The sequence below is a fragment of the Colias croceus genome, chromosome 18 (genome assembly GCF_905220415.1).
Source record: "Colias croceus chromosome 18, ilColCroc2.1".
Classification (NCBI taxonomy): Eukaryota; Metazoa; Arthropoda; class Insecta; order Lepidoptera; family Pieridae; genus Colias; species Colias croceus.
The window spans coordinates 9,683,278-9,710,673 of record NC_059554.1 but is presented as its reverse complement, the minus strand read 5'-3'; the positions used below and the strand labels follow the sequence as shown (position 1 = coordinate 9,710,673).

Here is a 27,396-nt window from a genome sequence, read left to right as displayed (position 1 = left end):
CATATGAATTAAAAGTGAAACTAATTAGAACTTAGATCAAAATGCGAGCTGAAATCAGAATCATGAGCAGATAAGTTTATATCCCTATTCGGCAAGTCTATCATCCATTGCAAACACATTAAGTATCCCTGAGTCATTGGCACTTGAAAGATATTGTAACAAATATTTTCCCCCCAGATCCCCCCTCCTGCAAGTCACCAAACCACACATATGAAGCAGTTCTCAATGAAGTGGTGGAACTAAGTTGTGAGGTGGACGGCAGCCCGGCGCCAGCTCGCTTTGTGTGGACACTCAATGGTACAGGGGGGAGAGAGATAGAACCTGGGTAAGTGATGTTCATTGTTATATGGTGAAGTGATTGGTGAATAGTTGGCCAAATGAATGAATGAAAATACTTTATTTGCTCCAAAACAAGGAAACGATAAGAAAACACACAGTGAATTCAAAAACGTACAGAAGCGCGGCCTTATCGCTAAACAGCGAACATTCCAAGCAAACTTTGCTGGTAGGTATACTGAAGTTACGAGTAATAAAGTTTGATTGATTGGTGAATGGTTGATTGTTGATGGTGAAATTTTTTGATTGGTTGATCGTTGGATTGTTTTGTTGGCTGATTATTTGATGTAAATTGCTACTTTAATCTTCCTGAAATAAATTCAGTAAGGTATTATAAAAATGTTTCATTAGTTATTTTGATAATTGAAAATTGTAAAGTTCCCTATTACTGAGTAACGGTAATAGTCACAAATTAATCTGATTACATTTTTTTAAGTATATTTAACAGGAAATGGGAATGTATTCGACCAAATTTAATACTTTTGGTCATAAATTTTTGATAAAATCCGGTTATTGGATAAAAATTCGTAGAATTTATCAGCATCGAGTCAGATATAAGACTTTAATTGTATAATTGAATGAATGGTACATATTAATTACTTACGTCATGGAAAATATTTATTATTCTAGGTAAAAACAGGTATATTAACACGTTTTGGTAGGTAGTATTTGATATTGAGTTTGTATCGGTGAAAATACAGTAATTTCATGATTTCAATCGTGTTTCAATCGATTTAAAAAAAAGGAAGAAATTCCCAAGTCTTTGGAATTGAAAAAAAATTTATTCAGTTAGAACGTTTGACTGAGTGAAACGATTTTGTTGATTCTTTCTTATTTGAAAACTGGTGCCTTGCGTTCCCATTTAAATTTTTTCTAGTTCTGACGATTTCAAGACGCTTTATTTTTTTGCATAAAATAATTATTTATTTAAACTATATTCCCAAAGCCTCTCCCAGCAATCGGGTCACACATCGACACTCCGCTACACGCCGCGATCTGCGACCGACTTCGGGTCTATCGGTTGCCTAGCAACCAACGCGGCGGGCTTGCAGAGTGAACACTGCTGGTTTAGTGTTGTGGCTGCTAGTGAGTATTCTTTATTTATTACTTACTAGCTTTCCGCCCGCGGCTTCGCTCGCGTTTTCAAAGAAAAACCCACATTTTGTCCGGTATAAAACCTATCCTTTGTGTTAATCCAAGTTACCCTCTAATGTGTGCTTAATTTCATTGTAATCGGTTTTTATTTGCGTGAAAGAGTAACAAACACTTAACACACACATATAATATACATCCTCACAAACTTTCGCATTTATAATATAATTAGGATAATATTATTTTTACTTAAATTTTCGTAAAATCTTTAGTAATATAATGTGATTTAATAATTAATATTTTACTTAGTAACACTATGCGAAAGTGTGTATCCTTTGTTTTTCCTTCTTTCACATATCGAGATTTAAGTAGTTCATTGTATTATACTTTTCCGTGTCACTAATATAGGTACAGGGTGTTGTCGTTAAGTGTGCACAAGCGATTATTCCGTAACTATTGCAGATATCAAAAAACTTTAAACTGATATCGAAAGTACTTAACCTAATGAGTAAAATGGCCAGAATAAATTATTAAAAATAAAACGAGAAATAATCCAAAAATGTTACATTAAACGCTCCCATACAAATTATTTCGCATACATTTTGTATTCATAGCAATACAATAAGGAGGTCTATTTACAGTTTCTAAATGAAATTGTTACAATATCTAATGGTTAGAATTCAAAAATATATATTCTCCAACAAAAAATAATTCCAACGAGAACCGAAAAATAAAGTACAAATAGTTTCCGCTAGCTGTGTCCTGCCTCATTGCCGGCGACCATTTGTCTGACCGCTACACTACATTTTTCACATAAAATAAATATTCACAGAAATTGTAAGGGAATATTCTATTGGTTTTGGTCGAATAAAAAGATATTCAAAGAGATGCATGTTGGATAGTTTTTACCTTGTTTTTACGGTTGAATGCAAAATGAAATTTTATAATGAAAGCTTGTTTGGTATATGCAGAGATGGTTTTATGATTGACCAGATACTCGGCTTCACTTTGATAGAGTTTAGACGGAAAATTATAAATTGACCCGGAGCTTTGTAATAGCAAAAAAATCAATACAATTTTTTTATTATTTTTCAATTTATTAATCGAATTATGTCTGTTAATACTCTGTGATGAGACAAATTTGAATATGATCACTCCCACGCTGATCTTGTTAAAATTATTTTTCCCACAAACTTCGTACCTATTTCACAGATAACTATTAAAAAGTAGTCAACCTATTAAATTATGTGAATGGTGTCATTCACATAATTTAATAGGTTAACTTAGCAGTACAAAAGCTTGTACGCAGCAGAAATGCAGCGAAACCGCTACAATTCAAAAACATGTCTATAACATTGGAAAACATTATCATCCCAATAGATTCTCATCGAAGTTTCTGTATAAATTACTATCATTTTCCAATAATAGTTCTGGCATACATCAACTGAGGTAAAGTTTCTTACTGAATTCCCTCCAATTCTCAGCCAACTTCTCGACTGCGGTAAATTGTTCAAAAATTACAATTCAAATGCTTTCCAAAAGAGTTGGATAGCGGAGATGCTACTTATTATAAAAGTTTCTAGATGGTCCAAATTGCGAGATAGTTTTCACTCACAAATTCCAAGTTTCGCTTCTATTTAGTTAATTTTACGCTGTTGCAGTAAACAGAATTGTATATAAGCGATATCTGAATGTTTTATGGCGCGTTATTTATGATAAACCATTTTGTTTAAGCTTTCGAATGAAAATATGAAATATTCAATAAACAATTTATGCTTATTTTATCGTGTGTGCTTTAATGTAACACCCACATACTGTTTTTGCGAATAAACGATGTGACTTAATGTTCCGATTAAATATGAATAAAATAAGTGGCATATTCAAATTTTAAAGCTTTTGACATAAGCAGTAAGTTACAAAGAATAAAACAAAATATTATGTGTGTAAAATTTAAAGAAATAATTGTTATAACAATGTGAGCAGCGCGACAGCTGAAGCGCGGCAGAAACATATCCCTTTACATGATAAGCGAGCTCTGCTTAGATCAGAGTGGCACACTTATTTCAAAATTTCCATTGATGATCCTTGTTTTGATAGAAGGTTTATAATCAAGAAGAAAAATATATATATTTCATATATTTATTTGCGCTCGCAACGTTGTCTCATCGCTCGCGCGGTGGCCACGCTTATACTATGAAATTAAGACATCTCCACATTCGTTCAACTGCCGCGCAGCTAAGTTCAACTGCCGCGCAGCTAAGTTCAACTGCCGCGCAGCTAAGTTCAACTGCCGCGCAGCTAAGTCACGTCTAAATGTGAAGTCTAAAAAAGTCACTTTCCGTTTTTTGGACTTAAATAATAGTCTCCACATGAAACCTGTACCCCCAAGGTGTCCCCGGGCCGCTCCACAACTGCTCGGTGCTGAACCAGAGCGCTGCGGCGCTGGCGGTGCGCTGCGGCGCGGGGGGGGGGACCCGCCGGCACACCTTCCATCTCGAGGTGCTGGACCTGCCCACGCTCACTGTGAGTAGGATTAGATTAGTAGATTAGGTTTCGGAAGGATCTTTATAACTTGACAAGTCAAATTTATGGGTTTATATTATATGATTTTTTTTATTAGATACATTTTAGCTGGACATTTAAGTCCAGTAAAAATATAAAAACGTAATGCATAGTTAACGGGGCTAGACTCATGTTTAATTTCGAATTGCTGTCTAGTACAAAAAGAAAAAAAATGGCACCATATCTGTATTTACAGTGAGATTTACCTTTCAATATTTAAAATACGGTTTTGATTAAAATGCCCGTAACAATTTTTGCTGTGGTGGGTACGTATTTCCTGTTTAAAATTTTCGACTACGACAATTTAATAACAAACATTTCCCCCCAGGTACAAGCGAACATAACATCAAACACGCCAACATTCACAGTGTCCAACCTGTCCACTAGCGGGGGCCTCTTACTGCGGGTGTACGCGGCGAACGGCGCGGGGCGCGGGGAAGTGCTGTCGCTGTATAGTGTGGTGTCGCCTGATAGATATACTGGTGAGTTTGGTTTACCGACTTTATGAAAATGAGGGTAGATAGTTTCACAAAAAATGGGGTTTTAAGTGTATTTTTTTTTATTTGTTACTTTAGAAGTTTCAACTGTGTGAACCGATTTTGATGATTATTTTTTATTTGAAAGCTTTGTTATAGGTATGTTAATTGTTAATCAACTCCAGAAAAAAAGGAGGTTCCGATTTGACAGATTTTTATTACTTCAGAAGTCTGGGTGGACCGATTTATATGTGCCTCCGTGGACTTATCAAAGACGTACTATTTGATAGTTTTTGACATAAATTTCCATTTTTTTTCGGTGTTTTAACTTGCAGATATTAGCTAAATAAAACATATCCAGCGCTGAAACTATTCACTGATAGTTTAATTAATGTTATACATTGTGTTATACATCAATGATATTATATCACTGATGACAGTCACAAATGAAATGGTCACAGGAGAACTATAAATAGCATCTCCTGTGACCATTTAAGCAATAATCTACTATGCTGGCTAGTGAATTATATATTGGCCAAATCAAAATCCCAATTTTATTTATTTGTCGTCCACCGTTTGGACCGCGTTCATCTAACAAAATTTGAATGTTTGTCAATTTGATATCAAACAACTTTTTGATCAATTTAACCGTAACCACCAGCGCATAATCACAAGTTTTTGTACAAAATGCACCGTATATTACGGATAACCGAACCGTAATTTATTACATACGATAATAGCTCGTCGGTTTCATAACGCGACCACGTAATGGTGTGGTTACATTCATGGATCACACGACGAGTGATTATTGATTAAATATACCTCAATTTCCTCTTAACTTCACTTTCTGTGTCTAGTGAATGATCGCGACTTTTTCCGTATTTAATTTTTTAAAAGTACCAGCCCTAAAACAACCCTATCTTTTTCCTGAATCTGCAGTCTGAGCTTTTTCATTTGTAAAACTACTCCGACATAATATTATTATTGCAAGTGTTTAGTTCGCTTAAATTCATATCAATTACTGAATTCATATTCATATCAAGTACTCAAATTTTCAACATCAGTAACTTTTAATAACCTTTAGGTATACAATGAAATCATCCCCGCCAGAGTTTTTTTTTAACAAAGTAATAATAATGTTATCACAAAAATCTCGAAGTTGTTCCTTTTCCTTGTGTTGTACTGAATTTAATAAATGTACTGAAATTAAGTCATTCATGTATTTTACAATTAGTTTAATCTGTAATCAATTTCTAGCAATGTTAGAACAGTTTAAAGCTATTTCCTGTTTATAAAGACGTTTTGCGCAAATTCCTGTTCACTATTAGGTAAGCATCTAGTTTACCCATTTTAATTATTAAACATTTGAACTATCGATCCTTATCATCTATACATATTATAATAAATCTGTAGAAGGGTCAATTCTGTACATTGAAAATATTGAAAAAATAAATAGCGGGGGGTGTTACTGGATCGATACCAAACCCAAATATGTGATTAAAAAATTTTTTGTCTGTCTGTCTGTCTGTCTGTCTGTCTGTATGTGAAGGCATCACGTGAAAACTAACGGTTGGATTTCGATGAAACTTGGTATAATTATACCTTATTATCCTGGCCGTAAAATAGGATACTTTTTATCCTGGAAAAATACGTAGAAAAAAATTAAACTTAATTTTTCAGTTTTATCCATAGACGTTGTTCTGTAGAACCGCGAACACACGTTGCGTATTATTATAGGCCTAGCCGTATTTGGGTCCAATAGATATTTATAAGATGTCAGAGTTACTCAAAATGGAGAAATAAACCATCCACGCGAAGACCGACATCCGCGCGGACGGAGTCGCGGGCGAAAGCTAGTATCAAATAAAATATTCATTGTTCTGCAATGTTTAAGTGAATTTAGTTGTATCGGAAATTCAGGTTTGGTAAAATTCAATGTATATTATAAATAGAAACCTGACAATCTTAGTTAGTATTATGGTTTATACAGGGTGACTGGTAATTCGACGTGATCCTTCAAAGGGGTTATACTAGAGTTCATTTGCAACAAATTAAGTCCAGTTAACCAGGGGTCAAAAAAGTATGGTTATTGAGCTATGACGGATTTTGATATGAAAATTTTCTGCCTTTTTACCAAAAACAATTAATTATGAAAAAACTACCAAATGACCTCAAGTATTTATATATTATCCTTTGAAGGATCACGTCGAATTACCAGTCATCCTGTATTATTATGACAATAAATAAATAATTTATTGATAACCTATAAAGAATTTTCGAATTGTGTGTATCGTATCATTTGCTCTATTCTTTTTAAAAAGAATATCACAAAATCTAATATGTATATTCACTGATTAGTCCATCCAAACAAGATTCAGATCTATTTATGTCGACTTGCATTTACCATACATAATCACCAATTCTACGAACGAATTGAAATTCATTCCGTTTTCGTAGAAGCTATCCAATTGAGAGCTAGTTGTTTATACATTGAGATGAAAGAACAGATAAACGATATAAACAACAGCACTTGAGAGTATTCATAAAACCTCATTACAACATGATTTCCGGCTTGATGCCGTCCGCGGAATTTATCCCTTGTGCGCCATTTTGCCGCGGATTAAATTTAAAGAGTATGGTTTTAGAAACCAGATTTCTTGCCAGAAAATAACTGACAAAAACTGATTGTAATGATACTTTTCATAAGTACATAGTTATATATACTTTAATTTGATGAAAATTGAACTATTTAATGAATAAATAACGTTTAAAATCAGTTAAAATGGTCCCTAATTAACTTCTTTTTCAATAGCGATAGCAAAACCCTAAAATTACGATTATCAAACTGTGAACAATATTATCAGAGAAGAAGGCTCTTTGTATTTAGAGGCACACCCAATACCCCATGCATTCCAAACTACAGACCACAGTTTTTTCAATAAATTTAAAGCGGGTAGCTGAATAAAAACAATAGCGTGTGAATTTCGGACGCAAAGCCTCGAAAGTTCTTCCATTGTTAGTCGCAAAGCGTAGCGCGGTCCCTGGGGGCCTACGCGGACGGAAAAAATTTGCCTGCGATATATATGTTAGGAGATGTAACTAAAATTTGATTTGGATATAGTTTTGTTATGGCTTTTTTCAACTGTGGGTTGATAGTTTTTAATGATTTTGGTCGAGTGTAGTTAGTTGAATGAACGTTGTCGAAACTATATTCCAAATGAATATGTGTGTGATTTAAAAAATTTCGTTAATGTTATTTTTTACAATTATGCTTTTTATTCGTGACTCTTCTCTTTTCATTGTTTCATTTCGTATCTTTAACAATAACTAGCTACGCTTCGCGGTTTTACCCGCTTGGCTCCGCTCCTGTTGGTCTTAGCGAACTGATATATAAAAGCCTCGATAATTGGGCTATCTAACACCGAAAGAATTTTGTAAATCGTACCAGTAGTTCCTGAGGCGCATTCAAACAAACAAACTCTTCAGCTTTATAATATTAGTCTGTATATATTCTAATAACTGAATATAGTCTGCTATAATAATTCAAACTCTGGCATCACGCACTCGCAAACTAATGGTAATATTCAGGAAGCTTCGCGACATCGCTGATATAGATATTTAAAAAAAAGTATATTTTGCCATTGGTCAATCGATTCTAAGTTATTGCATCCAAGTATGGGGCGGAGCGGCAAAAACGCACATGCTCAAGATTGAAAGAGCGCAACGAGCAGTTCTCAAAGCAATGATGGCTAAGCCAATGCTCTACCCTACCTTAACACTTTACAATGATTGTAACCTCCTCTCTGTCAGGAAACTTTATATATTGGACTGTGTTCAAGGCACTCATAACCTGGCAGCTCGAGATACAAATCATACTGAAAAAAGACGTAATGATAGAATCTTTAACTTACCTCTTGTTCATACTGTGTCAGCTAAGCGTTGTCCCGCCTATATGGGTCCTTTGCTCTATAATAAAGTAAATAAAATATTAAATATCCGCAACATGACATATTTTAAACTAAAAAATAAAACCACAAGCATGTTACTTACCTTATCATACGTAGAAACCGAAGAATTGCTAAAATTATGAACTAATAATGTGTAATAATGTAAATTGTGTAATAATATTATGTAATGTGTAATAATTTAATGTGTAAAAATGTAATTTGTATTAATTTAAATTTCTTAAAAATCAAATGTATTAGGTATGTGAAACTTATCTATTACTATATTATGCACGCAACCTCGTACACACTCTTACACTTACACACACACAAACACACTCACACTCAAATACACACACTCACCCACACACACTCACCCACACACACTCACTCACACACACAAACACAAACTCGCTTTTACTCACGTTATAATGGCACTGTGTCTTATGGAGTGGAAAGCGTCGATCGCCTATAGCACAGGTCTAGTACCTAGTTTAGGCGATTGTCGTGTCTCATTTATGTAAACTTCTTATAATGTGGGTCTAAATAAATATTTTTTCATTTTTTTCATTTTTCAATTATGTGCGTTACGAGTTAACCAATATAGCTTCTAAAAATCGATCTAGAAATAAACTTTAGAAATTTATCGTATACTAACTGAAAAATTCCAACTTAAGTACAACAATAGTACTTTACACTTATGTGATAGCAATTAATCCAAGATATTACAAGTTATCTCAATGCAAGTAAACTTAAATTGAATAAGTTGTGTTACGGTGCAAGTTTGGTAGCTGGTCGCACTTAGGAGTTGCTAATCGTTGAACTAAGTTGAACCACTTGATGCTTACGTCATAACTTGAGTTTCGGCTTTGATAAATATTGAAGAGGTTCAACCGTGTTACTATCTAATTCCAATCTATAACTTGCTTGAGAGAGACTTATTGGTTAAGTTCTCGGGTCTCATAATATTAATGTATGCTGTTAAAATATGCTTTGTAAAGAATTGGTATTGACCGTGTTGCAGGGTATGAAAAGCTAAAGCATATAGATGAAATAGAATAGAAATCACAAAGTTTATTTACCTAGATCACTAAGTATTACGTAATTAGGTCTGAATGAAACAGGAAAATTAAATATAGGTACGCAATATGAAAATTTACCAATCAAACATTTTTTTTAAGAATATAAATTAATCTAATATTAAAAAAACGAATATACTGTTTCACCATCCATTTCATCCAATTTATCCACTTTACACCGGAAATTACAAGCCAAAATTAGCATAATATTAAATTACACATAATAAACAGCAAAGATAAAAATAAAACAATATATTTAGAAATTTCTCCCGAAATATAAAGTGTCGAGGAATTTTCCCGACCTTTCGGCCTCCACTCGGCCATCTTAGGGCGAGACTAAATCTACATAAATTAATTGATATTTATGAAATTCTGATACGGGGATATTAAATGTATTATGTATGCTATTAATATGGATTAATTGCGTTAAGCGGGAAAGTTCCGATGAGTTTCCTTAAGTATATTAATTTTATTTCTGTACCAGGGGCATGTACGCGCGACTTTATTTGGGTTTAAAAATGCTTTGTAGTTTGTAGGGAAAAGCGATTTGTTTTACAAACCAATTAAACAAGTAATTTTTTTCCTAATGGACAGTTTTGCTTTAGTAAAAAATTCTAGTTAATTTCACGTTTAATGTTACTATTTGACACAAACACTTTTGTTTTATATATTTTTTACGATTGAAAAACTTAAGTTTTTACCGTTTTATGCCACAGGGCCATAGGCTAGTTTTTTCGTTTAATATCTTTGTCGCAAGGGATGCATTTTTAGCGCGTCAAATCGTTGCGGCCGCCGTGCTATGACGCCGATATTTACTACGCGCTAACAAACTGTCAAACAGAGCGCTAGCGTACGCACTGTTAGCGCTGGCGTTCTATTTGTCGATACATTATCGTCTATAAGGCACATCTCGGTGGCGTAGCGCAGCGTCCGCTTAGTGCTTTGACGTGTGCTAATATCGCGTTCTATTTGACAAAGCCATGAGCTATTAATAACATTATTGGTAGGAAACTGTGTGTGGCTATATGGCTACATAGGCTACATGGCTACATAGGCTACATAGGCTACATGGCTACACAGGCTAAAGAAACGTCTCTTACCCAGACACAGCTCTCCCGCTGTCCCTCTCACCGGTGGTGGTGTGTGTGGTGGCTAGCAGCGCGCTGCTGGGCGCGGCCGTGTGCGCGGCGCTCGCCGCCGCGTACCGCCGCCGCAGCGCGCGGGACAAGCCGCCCAACGAGTGAGTAGTGACACAGTATACACAACACCAACAGTAGCGAAACTCCCCATCAAACGCTCGAAACAGCTGTAGTAGTGCGAGTAAACTGTTTCGAACGATTTATAAGAGGTTTCGCTACTGTTAATGTTCTATAGACATAGTTCTGTAGACATAGAATTATGAGCATCAGTAAGAGTGGCTAAGCAAATAATGCAGAATTAACTTCAAATCAGTTGAAATGTTATTATATAATTGAAAGTATTTAGTAAAATAGTAAAGCCTGCATTCTTATAACATATTCAATAATCACATTATCTACATTTGCTTGTTTTAATCTTTTAGATTCCAACGAATCTTTATTTCGTGTATTCTTCCAATATTTCCATTATTTTTACTCCCATCAACTATTTCAGTACAATTAAATATTCCTCTTTTATTCTACCAAATACCAATTCACATTTGTCTCTCCCAGCAACGCGCTGTACACAGAGGACAGTATCGACTCGTTCCCGAAGCGAGATCACATCAACTCGTACGCAGCATCCCCGAAGATCGACTACAGCAGCCAGTTCGAGATCAAATTGGATCCAGATGAAGATCCTGATATCATTCCTGTACATTATGGTAAGATGTAATAAGAAATTTATAATTGTTCTGGTCTGCCAAAAACAGACGTAGGTTCTTATGATTATTCGATTTTTCGAACCGGTTGAGGTTCGTAGCTTCTTATGTAAAAGGAATGTTCCGGTAAAATATAAGGCAAATGTATTAACATTTTTTTATAAGGTAGGCAGACGGTACATTTAAATTTATCGTAGTAGTATTACTGTTGAATTTTTCAACTAGTGCGTTTCTTATGTTATTGTTAAGTTTTTCTGATTACCTTATAGAGAATCCTTAAAGTTTTTCCAAAAGACTTATCAATGTCTACTAAGAACCTCAAAACTTCTGCCATTAATTTTCATAAAATACTTTATTGGCACTAGACCAATTTTTTATACAAAACAAATTTAAATGCCGAAATAAAGTCATACAAAATTGATATCGAACGTATAAAGAAAGAAAATGAATTATTAAAAAGCGAGCTCTCAACCATCTCCGCGCGATACATCCAGCTGGACCAACTCATGCGATCGTCAAATTTAGAAGTTCAATGTGTACCCGAGCATAAGTCCGAAAACCTGGTTACAGTAGTAAAACAACTAAGCAAAGTAGTGGCATGCCCCATAAACGATACAGACATATCTTACTGTAGTAGAATCGCTAAGAAAGACCCTAAAAGCTTGAGGCCCCGTGCCATTCTGGTTCGGCTGAGCAGTCCCCGTCTTCGTGATACATTTCTAGCAGCCACCGTAAAATACAACAAGCAAAACCCTGACAATAAATTGAACTCCAGTCTTTTGGGTCTTGGTGAAAATAAAAAGTCGGCTATATACGTCACCGAAAATTTATCCCCCGAGAACAAGGCTCTTCATGCTGCAGCTCGCCTCAAAGCCAGGGAATTGAATTATAAACACGTATGGGTGCGCAGCGGCCGCATATATATGCGTAAAACCGATACGTCAGAATATATCCATGTTCGTAGCGCAGGAACTCTAGATAGTCTGTGTAATCAGTAATTGTATGTATTGTAACTGGTTATTTATTCTTTTTTAAATTAATCATTTGTTTATGACTGTTTATTCTGTTTAAATTCTCGTCCCTAAATGTATACTTTCAAAACGTTAGAGGCTTACGCACTAAAACATTAGATTTGTATAGAAACGTTTTATGCTGTGATTATGATGTTATTGTACTATGTGAAACTTGGCTAAACCACACAATACTTGACTCGGAATTATTTGACGATCGCTATGTGGCATATAGACGTGACCGAGAAACTAGTTTATATCACAAAAATAAATCAGGTGGTGGCGTTCTGATTGCCATATCTAAGCGCTTCCAGTCTCGTAGATTAACTCAGCTTGAGAGCGGTTGCGAAGATCTATGGGTTGAACTTGATTTGTATAGAAATCGAGACTGTTTAAATAAGTTATGCATATGTGCTGTGTATATACCTCCCCCCGTTCAAAAACATATCCTTGAGCATTTTATTGACAACACTAATCGTATTTTAGAATCTCGCGACAGTACACTAATAATTGGTGATTTTAATCTAAGTTCGGTACTATGGCCTAATGATAAAAATATCACATCTCATCATTGTTCTCTACCTGGTCCACTCGGGCAGACATTAATCGATTTTGCAGCTTTAAATAATTTAAAACAATATAATACAGTATTGAATCACCAAGGTAAAATTCTGGACTTAATTCTATCGACAGAGACCGTTGAGTATATGCAGGAAAGCAAGTATGTGCTTAGCAGCAATATTGACCAATACCATCCGCCCCTGGAGTTTGTTTTGTCTTGTTACAGTAGTCCAAGTCTTCCATCCCAAACTCCTGGTGATAAATATAACTTCCACAAAGCAGATTTTGATAAAATTATATGCGAACTCAACTCTATATCTTGGACTAATGAATTCGCAAATCTAACGAACGTAAACGATATGGTAAATATTTTTTATAAAATAATAAGAAGTGTCATCGTGAAACATGTACCTTTATGTAAAACCAAACATAAAAAATATCCCTGTTGGTACAGCAGAGAACTTATAAAATTGCTTAATGAAAACATTGAGATAATATTAATATGGAGCAGACACCACGAACAAAATCTGTGCGCCAAGCGCGGCGGCGCGGGGCGCGCGAATGACGGCTAGACAGTCATAGATTATGCGATGTCACTGACTCACCGCTGTAGAGGCGACACTTTGTTTCATTCTGTCTATTTTATTGGGTGCCACTTCTTACATGCACGTTGACTTGAAATTTTCTTTGTACTTACTTAATATTTATTTTAGGTATAAACTGACTTTACTACGCGGGTTAACAATATCTGGCATATAATATAGGATGATGTAAATAGTGACGTCATATGGAATAATTTAATTTTTTTCGTGTTTTAGGTTCAGTCAGGGCTATGGGAAGTTTTATTCCTTACAAATTGAGCCTTTTTTAGAAAAAAAATAATTTTTCCCTTTCTTCACGGCCCAGACATGGAAACCTTGAATAGAAAAAATATTAATTACTTATCTCTGAACTAGCGGTCCGCCCCGGCTTCGCCCGTGGCACATATTTCGCAATAAAAAGTAGACTATGTTCTTTCTCAGGGTCTTAAGATTGTCTGTGCCAAAGGAGAATGCCCATGAAAGTATGGACCACAGTACAGTGTTGCGTCAATGTCAGAGTGGTTTTGGAGGGTTCTTCGATATTCAAAAGATTTTTACCAATTGATTTTTTTGTGATAAAAACAGGGGTTTTCAAGATATTGAGAAAAATGTGAAATAACCTCAAAACTTAAATAACCCCGATTTAGTTAGGTTTATGTGTGATTTAGGTAACATTTTATCGTCCAAAGGTTATTTTTCGATTAACATATTTAATCTATGCGTAGAGTTTATGCTTTCAGACAAAGTCTATCTGTTCATCGGCTAGTGTAGGTAGGCACCAGAAATCTTCCGGGACGGATTTCAAGAAAACCTAAATATATACTTAAAAAATGCCAATTGAGTTTTTATTCGGTTTACATGTTGTTGTTGTTTGAATCATTTTTTCACTACATATTCGAAGAAAGAAACAAATAATAAATAACTGGTTACCTACCAAGCTATGTCATAATAATATTTTTTTTATATATACATATTTATATTATTTTACTTCACCATCTTTGTTAAAACAACCTACAGTGTATAAACAATACCTTAAAGAGTGATTTTATGTTAATTGATTTTTTTTTTGTAATTCAATGAAAACAATAATCGATATTAATACATTTAGCTATTTGTCATAGTAAATGTAATAAGTTACCGCTTGGTTACCGTGGTAACCGGTAATGGACACTAAATCTATAATAACGGATCTAAACAATTACATGTCTTATTAGATTTTACAAAACATTCCCTGTTCAAAATATATTTTCCGATGGTAAGAAGGCCTCTAAATTGCCGAGATTTTTTTTAATAGTATTGTTGTCTTGATGCATGAGAAAAACCAGTACCAAAAATGGGCATTCTCCTTTCATCAAAATCGGTCCAGTAGTTTATGAGCCTATTAATTACAATCAAACAAACAAACAAAGTTTTCCTCTTTATAATATTAGTTCAGATAAATAAATAATAATTCAATTATACGTTCAAGTCAGTAGCTTATACAATATCAATTAAAAACTTGATTAAAATCAATTAACAAAAAAAAATTGGTGATTGAGTAATTGATTTTCATATTTCATGATTTCACCTTTTTTCAATTAACAACCAGTCTATGCTTTTCTAAATATGTAAAATTATTATTTTATACTATAAAAATATACGCCAGCAAATATTACTAACAACACTTATTTCATGCCCAATGTCATATCTTAAATTTTTAATCTATGACAAAATGTCGCCCGCCAAAAATTTTGCTCTAACTAAGTTTTAAAAATTATTATCTAGTTTCTTACTGATGAAAAGTTATTCCTTTGCACTTTTCCGTATTCTTTGTATTATTTGTGCAATATCGTAACACACACGTAGGCATATTTGATGCGTTTCACTTTAAAACAAATAAAAAATGAGCGTGACGTTCGCGCCAATGAGCGAGCAAGCGACTGAGTGCAGTTACGCCACATGACGTATGTTGAGTGGAACATAAGTGATGTAGGCGGTATCGTCTCCATATTAATATTATCTCAATGAATGAAAAATATAAAATACGAAAAAGATTTATTAAGTACAGAAACCCTTTGGATGAGCTTTCTTTTTTGCTACTGAAAAAGCGTTGTGCATCATTAATCGAATCTTGTTATAAGAACTATATAAAGCACATTGAGGATTCCTTATCAAAAAATCCAAAACTATTTTGGACACATATGAAAAACAAGCGCCAATATAAAAGTACCTATCCTTCTTCAATGTATCTAGGTGACAGGCAGGCCTCTAATGGTTCTGACATCTCCAATCTCTTTGCATCCTTTTTCGCATCTGTCTATAAATCGCCTTCTACCACTTCATTACACTATCATGATTCCAATTTACAATGTTCTTCATTAGTCAATATTCTAGCTGAATTGTCTTTTTCGGAAAGTGACGTACGTATTGGCCTAAAAAAGTTAGACCGTAATAAAGGAGCCGGGTCCGATGGTTTACCTTCTTTATTTGCAATTGAATGTCATGTCGCCCTTTCCTTACCCCTCTCAATGATATTCAATAAGTCAATAGCTTCTGGTATCTTTCCTAGTGCATGGAAAGAGTCTAGGGTTGTTCCCATTCCCAAATGTGGTAACTCAACATCTGTGACGGACTATAGGCCAGTTTCTATACTACCTGTCTTTGGCAAATTGTTCGAGATTTTGATAAGACCAAAAATAACGTGGCACATAAAACAATTGATTTCACACCAACAGTTTGGTTTCCACAAAGCTCGATCCACGACAACGAACCTCACCTCGTTTGCGACTTTTTTGACGGATTCAGTAGACGCTAATATCCCTGTTGACACCATATATACTGATATAAGCAAAGCTTTTGATACCGTGGACCACAAGGCTCTAATTCACAAACTTTCTTCTTTTGGTATCACAGGAAACTTGCTGAATTGGTTTTCCTCATACTTAAACGGTCGGATTTCGAGGGTGGTTGTTGCCGGATATTCGTCTCAACCTTTTCCAAACCTATCAGGCGTTCCCCAGGGATCGGTTTTGGGACCAATCCTGTTTAATATTTTTATAAACGATGTCGTACCACTTTTTAAATACAGTAAATGTTTTCTATACGCTGATGACCTCAAACTCGCAAAACAAATAAATAATAAAGACGATGCTCTTTATTTACAAGCTGACTTAAATCGCTTGGTGGACTGGTGTTTGACAAACGGTTTAGCTCTGAACATAGATAAGTGCAAGTATATACGTTTTTCGCGAAGTATACTCAGTAACACACAGACATACACTATAAATAATAAGATATTGGAAGAGGTAACCACTATTAAAGATCTCGGAGTTGTTTTTGACAATAAAATTAAATTTAACACCCATATCGACACTGTTGCAAATAAAGCCTTTCAAATGCTAGGCTTTGTAATTAGAAACACAAAAGAATTCAGGAAACCACAAACTAAGATCAAACTTTTTTCGGCTCTAGTTCGACCCGGTCTTGAATATTGCTCTCAAGTCTGGTCACCGCATTATGAGGTACATATTAAGCGTCTAGAGAAAATCCAAAAACGTTTCCTGTGGCACCTAACGTTTCAATGCAATAAAGTAAAATTGTTAACGACGTATGAAAATCAATTAAAACACTTTAATCTCCATCGTTTATCGGACAGGAGACAGTTATTGGACATGAGCTTTTTGTACAAATTAGTTAATGGTTTGTTGGACTGCCCGTTTCTTATTGAGAGAATAAATATTAACGCACCTTCGAGGATGCCCCGTATAGATAAATACGCCCCTTTTTCGACCAAAATATCTAAAACCAACCTGGGTCAGAATGCCACAATGAATAGGCTCTTAAAACAATATAACAAGTTGTCAAAAGATCGTGCAATAGACATAGACATATTCTCAGACAGTCTTCCAAAATTCAAAAATAATGTTGTTGCTTCATTTGTTTCATGATTAACATCATTGGTCTCGGTTAAGTTTTGTGTGTTTGCCTTGTGTTTACTATTGATTTTATTTTTATTGGTTTACTCTATTTACATTCTCATATTATACATTATTTACACTGTTAATAACTGTTAATAATTGGTTTTTAATTGTAGTTGAAATTTACGTTTTATTGTTTAGACTAATGGATTAATGTACATATTAGTCAGATTATAATTAATTACCTACCTGCTTATTGTATTAAATGTGCCTATTTATTTTGCTGTGATATTAATTTTTTAAATGTGGATTAAGTTATATTTTATATTCCCTACTGATTTTTATGAATTTAAATGTTTATATTTTAATGAATTTTATTTTTAATGTAGTCTGCAGTTGTATTAAAATTAAATATGTATTTTTTTTAACTAAGATTTATTTTGTTAATTATCAAAATAGTCATTTAGTCATTTGAATAAATTGTATATTTTTCTTTTATTTTTGTCCGTTAACAAGCCGTGGCAACTTTTAAGTAAAACAACACTTAGCTATATATATTTGTAACTTGTATATCTGTTATTTTATTGGTGTATGTTTTGTAAGTGGCCCTGAATAAATAAATAAATAAATCAAAAGTGTTTATCAAAGTGTTATTTATTTGTTTAACTTTTTAACTTTACCCAGTGTTGTAAATCTAACGTTTCAACGAATAAATCAAAGTGGCGGTCATCTAGATAATAGCCAATTAATGTTTTGATTGCTTTTTGCGTATCGCTTACGTTTAGAAAGTGGAGAGTATTGAACTGGGGGAAAATTGAATTGGAAAAGCTTTTTGGATAACACAATCTATTGATAACAAATATTTTCTAAATTTTGGACTTTTTCAGTATAATATGGGCATTGTGGTAACCTAAATTAATACTATTTCTTAAGTATCATCGTGATGGTTTTATCACTACTTCATAGTTTAAAACAAAGTCACTTTCTCTCACAATTCGCTGCTCAATCTTCAAACTTGTACAATAAAATAAATAAAAAATTAAATATAGGTAAATTGCTCAATAAAAACTGTAAAAAAGTATTAATGGAATGGTTGAAACCCTTAAGCTACTCAGATACCGAACCTTTGCTCCAATATAAAAAATAAACGTGCTGTCACACATACACACACACACACACACATACACACAAACACACACACACACACACACACACAGAGATTTTATTATTTCTTTTCTTTTCTGTTTTTGCATTGTATTCTTATTGGTTTTTTTTTTCTGTTTCTGTATCTAATAGTGTTAAGGAAGATCGGAACCTCCTGACACAAGCATTTGTTTGCTTACTAGGAGTGTTCCAATCACAAATTAGTTATGGACATATTGTAAAAGGAAGAAATAAATAATTTGAATTTGAATTTGAATTCTCTATCCCTATGTATATTCTATATCCCTTTGTATGCTTAAATCTTTCAAACTACGCAACGGATTTTGATGTGATTTTTTTAATAGATACAGTGATTCAAGAGGAAGGTTTTAGTATACATATAATTTATTAGGTTTAAGTAGGTAAAAGCGGGCGAAGCCGCAGGCGGTAAGCTAGTTATTAATAGTTATTATAATAAATGGATCAAATCTGAATGTCGTTTTGATGATTAAAATTTATGACCCTCTAGATAGTAATTTGCAATATTTTATGCAAATATAGTTTGACCTCTGAATGAGTCAATTTTATATTACATAAATTAAAATTTTGAAGATGTTTAGATTTAGTAATTGCTCTATCACTTTCTGTTTAGAATATGTTTTAATTTATAATCGATATTCTAATGAAATGAATATTGTCATAGATAAGAAGCGAATAGAAATAGAAGAATACAAGACGTGTGTGGTGGAGAGCGACACGATGCGGATATACAACGATCGAGATTTTAATAGTGTAGCTAATAATTATGTGAGTATTTCGTTTTTTGAGTAGTTTGTGATTTTTATTTGCAACGGTTTTAAACGTTTCGAGACTTAGAAGATACTGAAATCATTGCAAATGTCTTTAAATCAATAGTTGCTATTTTATCAGTTTTCTACACAAACTACATTCAACAATACGAAAAGAATATCCGGAATTATTTCAATCACTATTAATCTGATTTTGGAACGAAGTTTCTTATTGTGCGTTGCGAACGGGTGACACTTTTTGCTATGGTTGTAACTTGTAAGCCGTGCGGCTTGCCCGTGTTTCTTTGTTTTTCTTATGAAAAGTTATTTGAGTAACTTCGTTCCATCCGGTGTTTGACCTTGACACCTTTCAAATTTTTTTTTCTATCATTCACGGGAAGTGTCCACTGTCCAAAACTCACAAGATGGTAAATTTATTTTTTAGATAGTACCTACTTAATAATCAATCACTCCATAACTCATATTATCTTAGAAATGTGTTTAATGTTTTCCTTTTCTTCACATATTTTTAATGACTAACCAAACCTTTCTCCACCAGAACATATCAGTAGTGAACCGCGGTGTAACAGCCCGAGCTGCCGCCATTGCCGCAGCTCTGCCGAACGTCAGAGAGAGCTGCATATAGGCTAGTATATTATATGCCATGATTTACTGCTGCAGTATGGGAAATAGACTATACAAACACATAATATATCAGATACTAGATGGGTCCTGTATTCAGAAGACTGCTGCAGTATGGGAAAATTTAGAAATGGGATTGGTCCCTCCTTATTCCTACCAAGATATATGTATAGATTGGATTGGAGAAGAAAAAAAATACGTGTGTCACTCGGGTACTGCCGCGGTTGCGCTATTGCATGCTATGCCTTCAAGCCACACCTCCACCCGTCCGAGTGGGGAGCGTGAGGTTTTTTCGTTACGGAATTTCTAGATTCGGTCCCCGCTCTCAAGGCCCGCGATAGAAGCTATGCAATAGCTTAAGAAATGCAAAAAAGGGGAAAAAATATATACATATCTATAGATAGATATGTATATATTTTTTCCCCTTTTTTAGTAGACCAATGTATTCAAGAGCTTCCAGCCCAAACTTTGTGCATTTCTTAAGCTATATATATTATGATGTATGTATGATGATAGATACTGGACTGGGTAAATCATAGCAGTTTTAAAAGGAAACATATTATAAGGAAGCTGTGGATTGGAAATGTATGGTATAGGAAAATATAGACACTGGATTGATTCTATGTTTCAGTTTTAAAAGACTGTAATTTTGATTCTTTTATCAATTCGTGTTAAAATATATTTACCATTAAGTAATTTGTAATTTCCAAGTGCGTTTTCCCATGAAATGTACAGTACTGTTGCTGTAAATCATTCACACCTAACCTCCTCTTCCTACCTCCTAACTACTTAATGGAACTACATTCTGTACATTACTAGTTATGATAGTATGTATAGATAAAGATAGTTTTAAAGTGCGTGACGTCATAGCATACAAAATCTATGTATCTATACGAATTATGATTATTTCTATAAGCTACAGTTAAAACGCGTTTTGCCTAGTTCTATCCAAAGCATTTAATAAAAACTAGTTCTAACTGGAGAAAGTGGGTTGTAACGAAAAATGGGTTTTAACTGTAGCAATAAAAAGAGATTATATGGAGTTTTATATTATGCACGGATTGTAATTGCTCAAGAAAGATGTTTCACCTTATCATGCACGAATTGCCAAAATGTAAAACATGGTTCTAACGTTTTACAGATATTATAAATGTATTCAGATATAAGTACCTACACAAATTAAAATAATAACAAATTCTGTTATATTCGGTAAATTTGTAAATAGGTAGATAAGCGAAAAAAATCACTTAGGATAAAAATTATATCACTTTTCTTTAAGAGAATTGTTGTATGATAATTAAGTAATAGGTATGTTTATTGTTATGAAAATTATGGCTTAAAATATACTCTTTTAGTTAATAAAGTTATTTTGTCATTTACCATATTTTTTTATATCTGATAGATATTAGTGAGCTAGATATCAAAGGGATAGATTTTAAATAATTATAATTGCATATTAAATCTTACTAATAATATCTAGGGAAATTAAATTTTCGTAAAATTTGGGATCAGGTTAAATTAATACGAGTAGATCTCTTCCGGATTAAGCAATAAGGTAATAGCAAAATAACAGTTAAACAGGAAATGTCGAAAATAAAATGCTTAATTTTTAATGCGTACGGCATTGTAGGGTTAAATATTTTTCTGAATTATTAATTTATGCTGGTAAAACTAGTTTTACCCAAGATTTTTTTTCATACAATTTCTAAACCGTCGTTTTTTTGGTGTATATTTCAAAATTAGTTTTTAATTAATGGCAATGCCAATGTCCAATATGTATGGAACAATCGGATTTCTTATTATTTTCTTGATGAAATCTCAAAAAATCAACAGTCCAAGTTTTTCATACAATTGGTAAGAAACTGTAATTTCTCACTTGAATTTAAGATAGATAGGCAATTTATAGATAATAATATGTAAATAAATGGTCTACGTATATTCATTTAGCGCCGATTTTTCAGTCCTCGGTTAAAATTTATCCGTCCAATAAAGTATTACACGAACATTTTAAAATGTCACCTGTAAACTGTCAAATACGGACAATTACAATATATTTTTGAAATGGTAGTTTAATACGTTATTCGATGAATAAGTTTTAACCAAAGATTAAAAAATCAGCCGAAAATATTTTCATAAATTCGATTGATAAATTCAATAAGTTTGATAAATTCGATTAATATAATTATGCTTTTCGATTGTGAATTAGATTTCAGTTCATTATCGTTATATATTTTAATAAATTAAAGGCTGATTTATTATAGTTTTGTAATTATTCATTGTGCATTTAATTGAATATTATTTAAGATAAAGTGAATTAATGAAGAATTTTAAGAAATTAGTTGTAATGTGAATATTTTATCTAGGTATAAGAATTAATATCAATGATATCAATTGACGTTGTTAATAATTGTTTAATGTGTGAGAATTTATCGATTTTAATGAATGTAATTGTATGTATTTTCTCTTTATTTATTACTTATATAATATAATAATATATCTTATTGTGTATAATATTAAGTCATTGTTTGAATATTGAGATGTTTTAAGGTTTTGCTTGCGCGTTGTCAATTTTGATGAATAATATGAATTGTTTAAACATGCGTCCAAAGTGAAGTTAAAATGTTTTTTTTAATGTTTAATAAAAATTATTAATATTACAAAAATATTTTTACGTGTTTTTCCTTTATATTATTATGAACTAATTTTTTTCGCGAATATGCAGTATTCTTTTATTGTAATTATTCCAAAGGGTTTTGTTGCTTACGTTGGAAATTTAAACGTTTGTTACGAATTTAAAATTGTTGTAGAATATTGTTTTAGGAAATCGACTGACGTCTAATTAAGTGATATTGTAACGACGATTGTGAAAGTTTTCATAATAAAATATCTGTAAAGTTTATTTGCATTTTATTTACTCACCTTTTCTCCCTTTAAACCTGTGTTACATATACGTATACATGATCATAATAGTAAGCATTCTAATCTTGATATATATAAATCTCGTGTCACAATGTTTGTCCTCAATGGACTCCTAAACCACTTAACCGATTATAATAAAATTCGCACACCATGTGCAGTTCGATCCAACTTGAGAGATAGGATAATTTAAATCTCAAATCGTTTTAGAGAAAGCGGGCGAAGCCGCGGGCGGTAAGCTAGTATTATATAAAATACCCGTGTCACAATAGTTATCATAGTCCTCCAAAACGACTTGCATTAAATGATTGTGTTCAAAAAGATTACTCAACGAAAGAATACTCTACGCCTTACACTAAAATAAATAAAAATGAATAAAAATAATAAAATTAGAATGATCATTCGCTCGTTTGATATAAATTTACTTCAACGTGTTTTTGTTGCAAGTAAACTATCTAGCAGTGGAAGAACGTAAATATTGGTTTAGCAGTTAACGTTATTTGCCGGAAGAGATTTTGAAAATGTATGTAAACTCTCCAGATATAGGTTCTTCCATATGAATTTCATCAATCATTTGAATTACTACCTATGTATTTTTATAATGTAGAGCGATTTTTTAGGAAAATATCTCTAAAAATATGTGATGGCTCATACATCAACATAAATTTCAAGCAGTAAAGCTAAGGTAAGTAAATATTCATCGTTTTGCAAATAAAAGATCAGGTATTGCACAATAAAATACTTTAGATACCATTATAAGATATGCACTATAATATAATAGCTAATTTCATGCCTGTCTGATCGTAATGAATGCATGGTCACTGTTAAATTGCTTAGGATGATGTGTTGAGCAATCGATGTTTGACGTTAACCTACTGAGTAGACATAAAAATAATTTGAATACCTTTTTACTGAACCTAAGCTTTTTGAGGCCTTAATATTTTTGAGGTATCAAAAAGCTCACCTTAAAATGTACCTATATGTAACCGTTAAGAGATATTCAAAAAACTTGAACTTCAAGAGAAAAGTGACATGAATAAACTTTCAAATATTGATCGATAAATATATCTACCAAAGACATTGATAATTCATCTTAATATACAATATAATAGGTTATATCCCGGAAATCTCACGGGAAAGCGAACTATGCGGGGTTTTCTCTGAAAACGCGGGCGAAGCAGCGGGCGGAAAGCTAGTTTAATATATAACAATAGATTTGATCATGTATTTTTATTCATTGTTATTTATTACCTTAATCGCATATTATGATTGCTTAGAATTTTATGATAAAATTACCTCACAAAACCATTTTAAAGTTAGCCAATAGCAACTCTACCCAGTAATCAGTCTGAACTATTCAGAGTCGAAAATAGTTTAGTAAAACTTTAGGTATGCCGTTGTTCTTTCGTTCCTCGTTAGGAACTATCAAACAGAAGAGCTTCTTAATCATGGGATAATTACCATGGAATCTACTTTTTATCCTGAATGTTCCGAGACAACAATGGAATGCAATTGCGTCCTTAAAGTGTAAAATGAGCTTGAACGGACGAAAGCTTTTATGGATAAGTGCTTTTCCATGTGATCTGATATTTGTGTGATTGGATAGATATTATTATTTTTAATAGGTATTTGTAGGTCGAAATGAGAGTATCTTAAGTAAATAGTGAAAAAAATGAGACATTATTAATAAATTTAATAAATTAGGTACTTAAAAAGGCATTACCTACTTCAGTGTTGATTTGATGCAAGATTATTGTGTATTACGTATTGTATTATTAAATAAACTACAAATATCAATAAACTACAGAATGTGTATTATTTTGCAATTAGATCATTGATTTACATTGCCACATCAACCGCATTTTACCTACCTAAATCATAATATTTACAGATATAAAATACATCAGAATAAACGTCACATCCATACAAATCTTTAGTTTTTTCCATTGCAATAATCAAGGGTTAAGTAATTTCCCCGTCACCTGCGGGGTTTCATCTCATCCATTGAGTGTCGGCTAACGACGCATTTCCCGCTTCGAAATATCATTTTCTCATTGCTGCGTGATATATTGTTTATAAGTGACTCGCTATTTCTATGATAGCAATGGATTCTAATTAGAAATGCTATTTCTGAATGAAATTATATTTGCGAAGGTATTTGTAAAGACAGTTATGTACCTAGTTAGTGTTTAAAAATTAAAGCATTGGAACTTTACACGACGAATATATTGTTATACTAGTGGTCCATACCGTCTTCACTTGTGAAAAAGAAACCTGTAAGACTTAGTGATCATTAGAATGATTTTTAAAATCGGTTCAGTAGTTTCTGAGATATGCAGGTTCAAACAAACATTTCTACTGTCCCTATATTAGTGTTACCTATATTTTATATAGCTTTATTGATAGTTTACATGTTACACGTGTATTAAACATTTACCACGTGTTTGTATTTTTAAAAGGCTCTCGCCCGCGGCTTCCTGGTTCAATATTTTCTGTGAAAATCTCTTTTTCCTGTGAAGCTTTTAGCAGAACTACTCTTAGCAAGTTTTAAAGTTGTAAGAAAACTTATAAAAGTTATTACAAAATAATTTATGCTTGATGACTGATCATTTGGCCTTCGAACAGATTAGGTTAGATGATAGATAAAATTATGGTTAGACTTCGGCTGTCTATTAACCAAATTGTAGATTCAAGTGACTACAAGTTCCTGAGACCATAATTTGTTAATAACTCGCTATCTATTAGTATGGTATCCTATATTGTTATAGTAGGTAGGTCTAGGCTTGCAATAAGTAATATTAATTAATTAAATAAACAAAATAATTTATTAATCAGCTCACCTCTTCACTTCTTCTTCACAAATACAGAAACATAGTAGACAAACATAATATTATGAGAAAGACATCTTTTCTAATATGTATATTATGTCTAACCTACTATGTATGTATATTTGCGTGAATATCTTTATATTATAAAGCTGAAGAGTTTGTTTGTGTGTTAACAATTATTAGTTCGATTTGAAAGATTATTTCATAGCCAGTTTACTAAAGAATGCTTATAAGCTATCATCATCACGCTAAGACCAATAGACCAATGCGGATATACCCACCGGGCAGAAATAGTATTTAATATACAGAAATATTATTTATTATTTTTAAAAATAATATAAGAGTTTAACAAAAACTTTTCAAGTCACGTTACGCACAAAAAGTGAGTTGGTGATAAAGGAGCTAATCTGCTTATTAATTTAAGCTCTAATATAAACGCAAGGTTCTTACATTTTTTACACTTTTTGCGACGTGATTTTAATAAAATTCTGGCACCGAGAAAGTTTTATGTTACCTTTGCAAATTACATTTATTTTAAGCGTTACTGACTTGAAATAGACAGCATATCACACCTTAATTTTCTACTTACTTCAAATTATTAGAGGCAAATGTATAACATATTGAAAGTCGAATTATGAAACTCGTAGGTGAGATTATAATATTAGATTGAATTGGAAAATCTTTGATATTAGTTCATGTTGAAGTTGTTGTATGGCTTTTCAAACCAATTATGGACAGTTAAGGAGAAGAAATAATGTTTATTAAGATTATGAATACTTATGTTACAAAGTAAAAATAAAAATCCTACAAAACGTCTTGTTTATATGAATGTTAATTCTAATACAATGAAATCTATCCGATTCGCATTGCACTTATTTTCATCATTCGGATCGCATTTTCCCTCCATTTTCTCTCACAGTGTCTTCATGTAATGTGGCATCCATTATTCTCTAGATTTTTATATTGCTGTTTTTATTCGAGATTTTATTAGTGTGTGGGCTTAGCAAGGAAATGTATTAGGTACTTTGGTATGCTTCTTTTTAACTACATACCTACTTAATATTATATTTTTACGCAGTGATATTCTTGAGTAAATATACTGACTGACGGGTTTATGCGAAAATTAGTTTAATTGGGAATACTTTATATTATAGATCAATTAATACATAATAATTATAATCTTTGCCCGTAGCAGTTCTTTTTCATCAACACATTTTATTTCTGTTACATGCATTTAACTATAACTTTCTGCATAGAATATTATTCCAATATTTTACTATTATTATTTCTATTCTAGTATGATACAGATATATTTCTTGGTTTTGTAGAATCTATCCAAATATAAGATTAGTCAAATCAGACAAAGGGCATACTGCTGTGATTGCAATGCAGTGTTAATGTAACTTGTTACTACAATGAATAAATTATCATATTGTGATGTTTCGTACATAATTTTTTTCAGATGATCTTTCTCTTTTTGGGTAAGTGTATTTACTATGATTGATAATAATAATGAAAAATAGGCATTTGATTATTTAAATTACGATGCCTCTTAAAATTTCGTATTTTAGTGCTCGATTATTTTATTTTATTCTTTTACTAAAAAGGATGCGTGTTACCTAAGTAAGTATAGCGTAAGTGATCAGTGACTCCTATTATGATAATCTATAAACCACCACAGGTAATAATTATAATACCTAGA

At 32.7% G+C, this 27,396-nt stretch overlaps 1 protein-coding gene across 1 annotated transcript in view; it reads left to right on the top strand.

The window, feature by feature from the left end:
* LOC123699929 (hemicentin-1-like) overlaps positions 1-19,973 on the top strand; it is a 95,707-nt gene extending 75,734 nt beyond the window's left edge. The window contains exons 10-17 of the mRNA XM_045646978.1: positions 178-325; positions 1,283-1,422; positions 3,818-3,951; positions 4,319-4,472; positions 10,594-10,729; positions 11,181-11,332; positions 19,224-19,327; positions 19,868-19,973. Of these exons, the coding sequence (XP_045502934.1) occupies positions 178-325; positions 1,283-1,422; positions 3,818-3,951; positions 4,319-4,472; positions 10,594-10,729; positions 11,181-11,332; positions 19,224-19,327; positions 19,868-19,954 (1,055 nt within the window). The 3' untranslated portion in view covers positions 19,955-19,973. The remainder of the gene's footprint in view (positions 1-177; positions 326-1,282; positions 1,423-3,817; positions 3,952-4,318; positions 4,473-10,593; positions 10,730-11,180; positions 11,333-19,223; positions 19,328-19,867) is intronic.
* Positions 19,974-27,396: the final 7,423 nt, after the last annotated feature.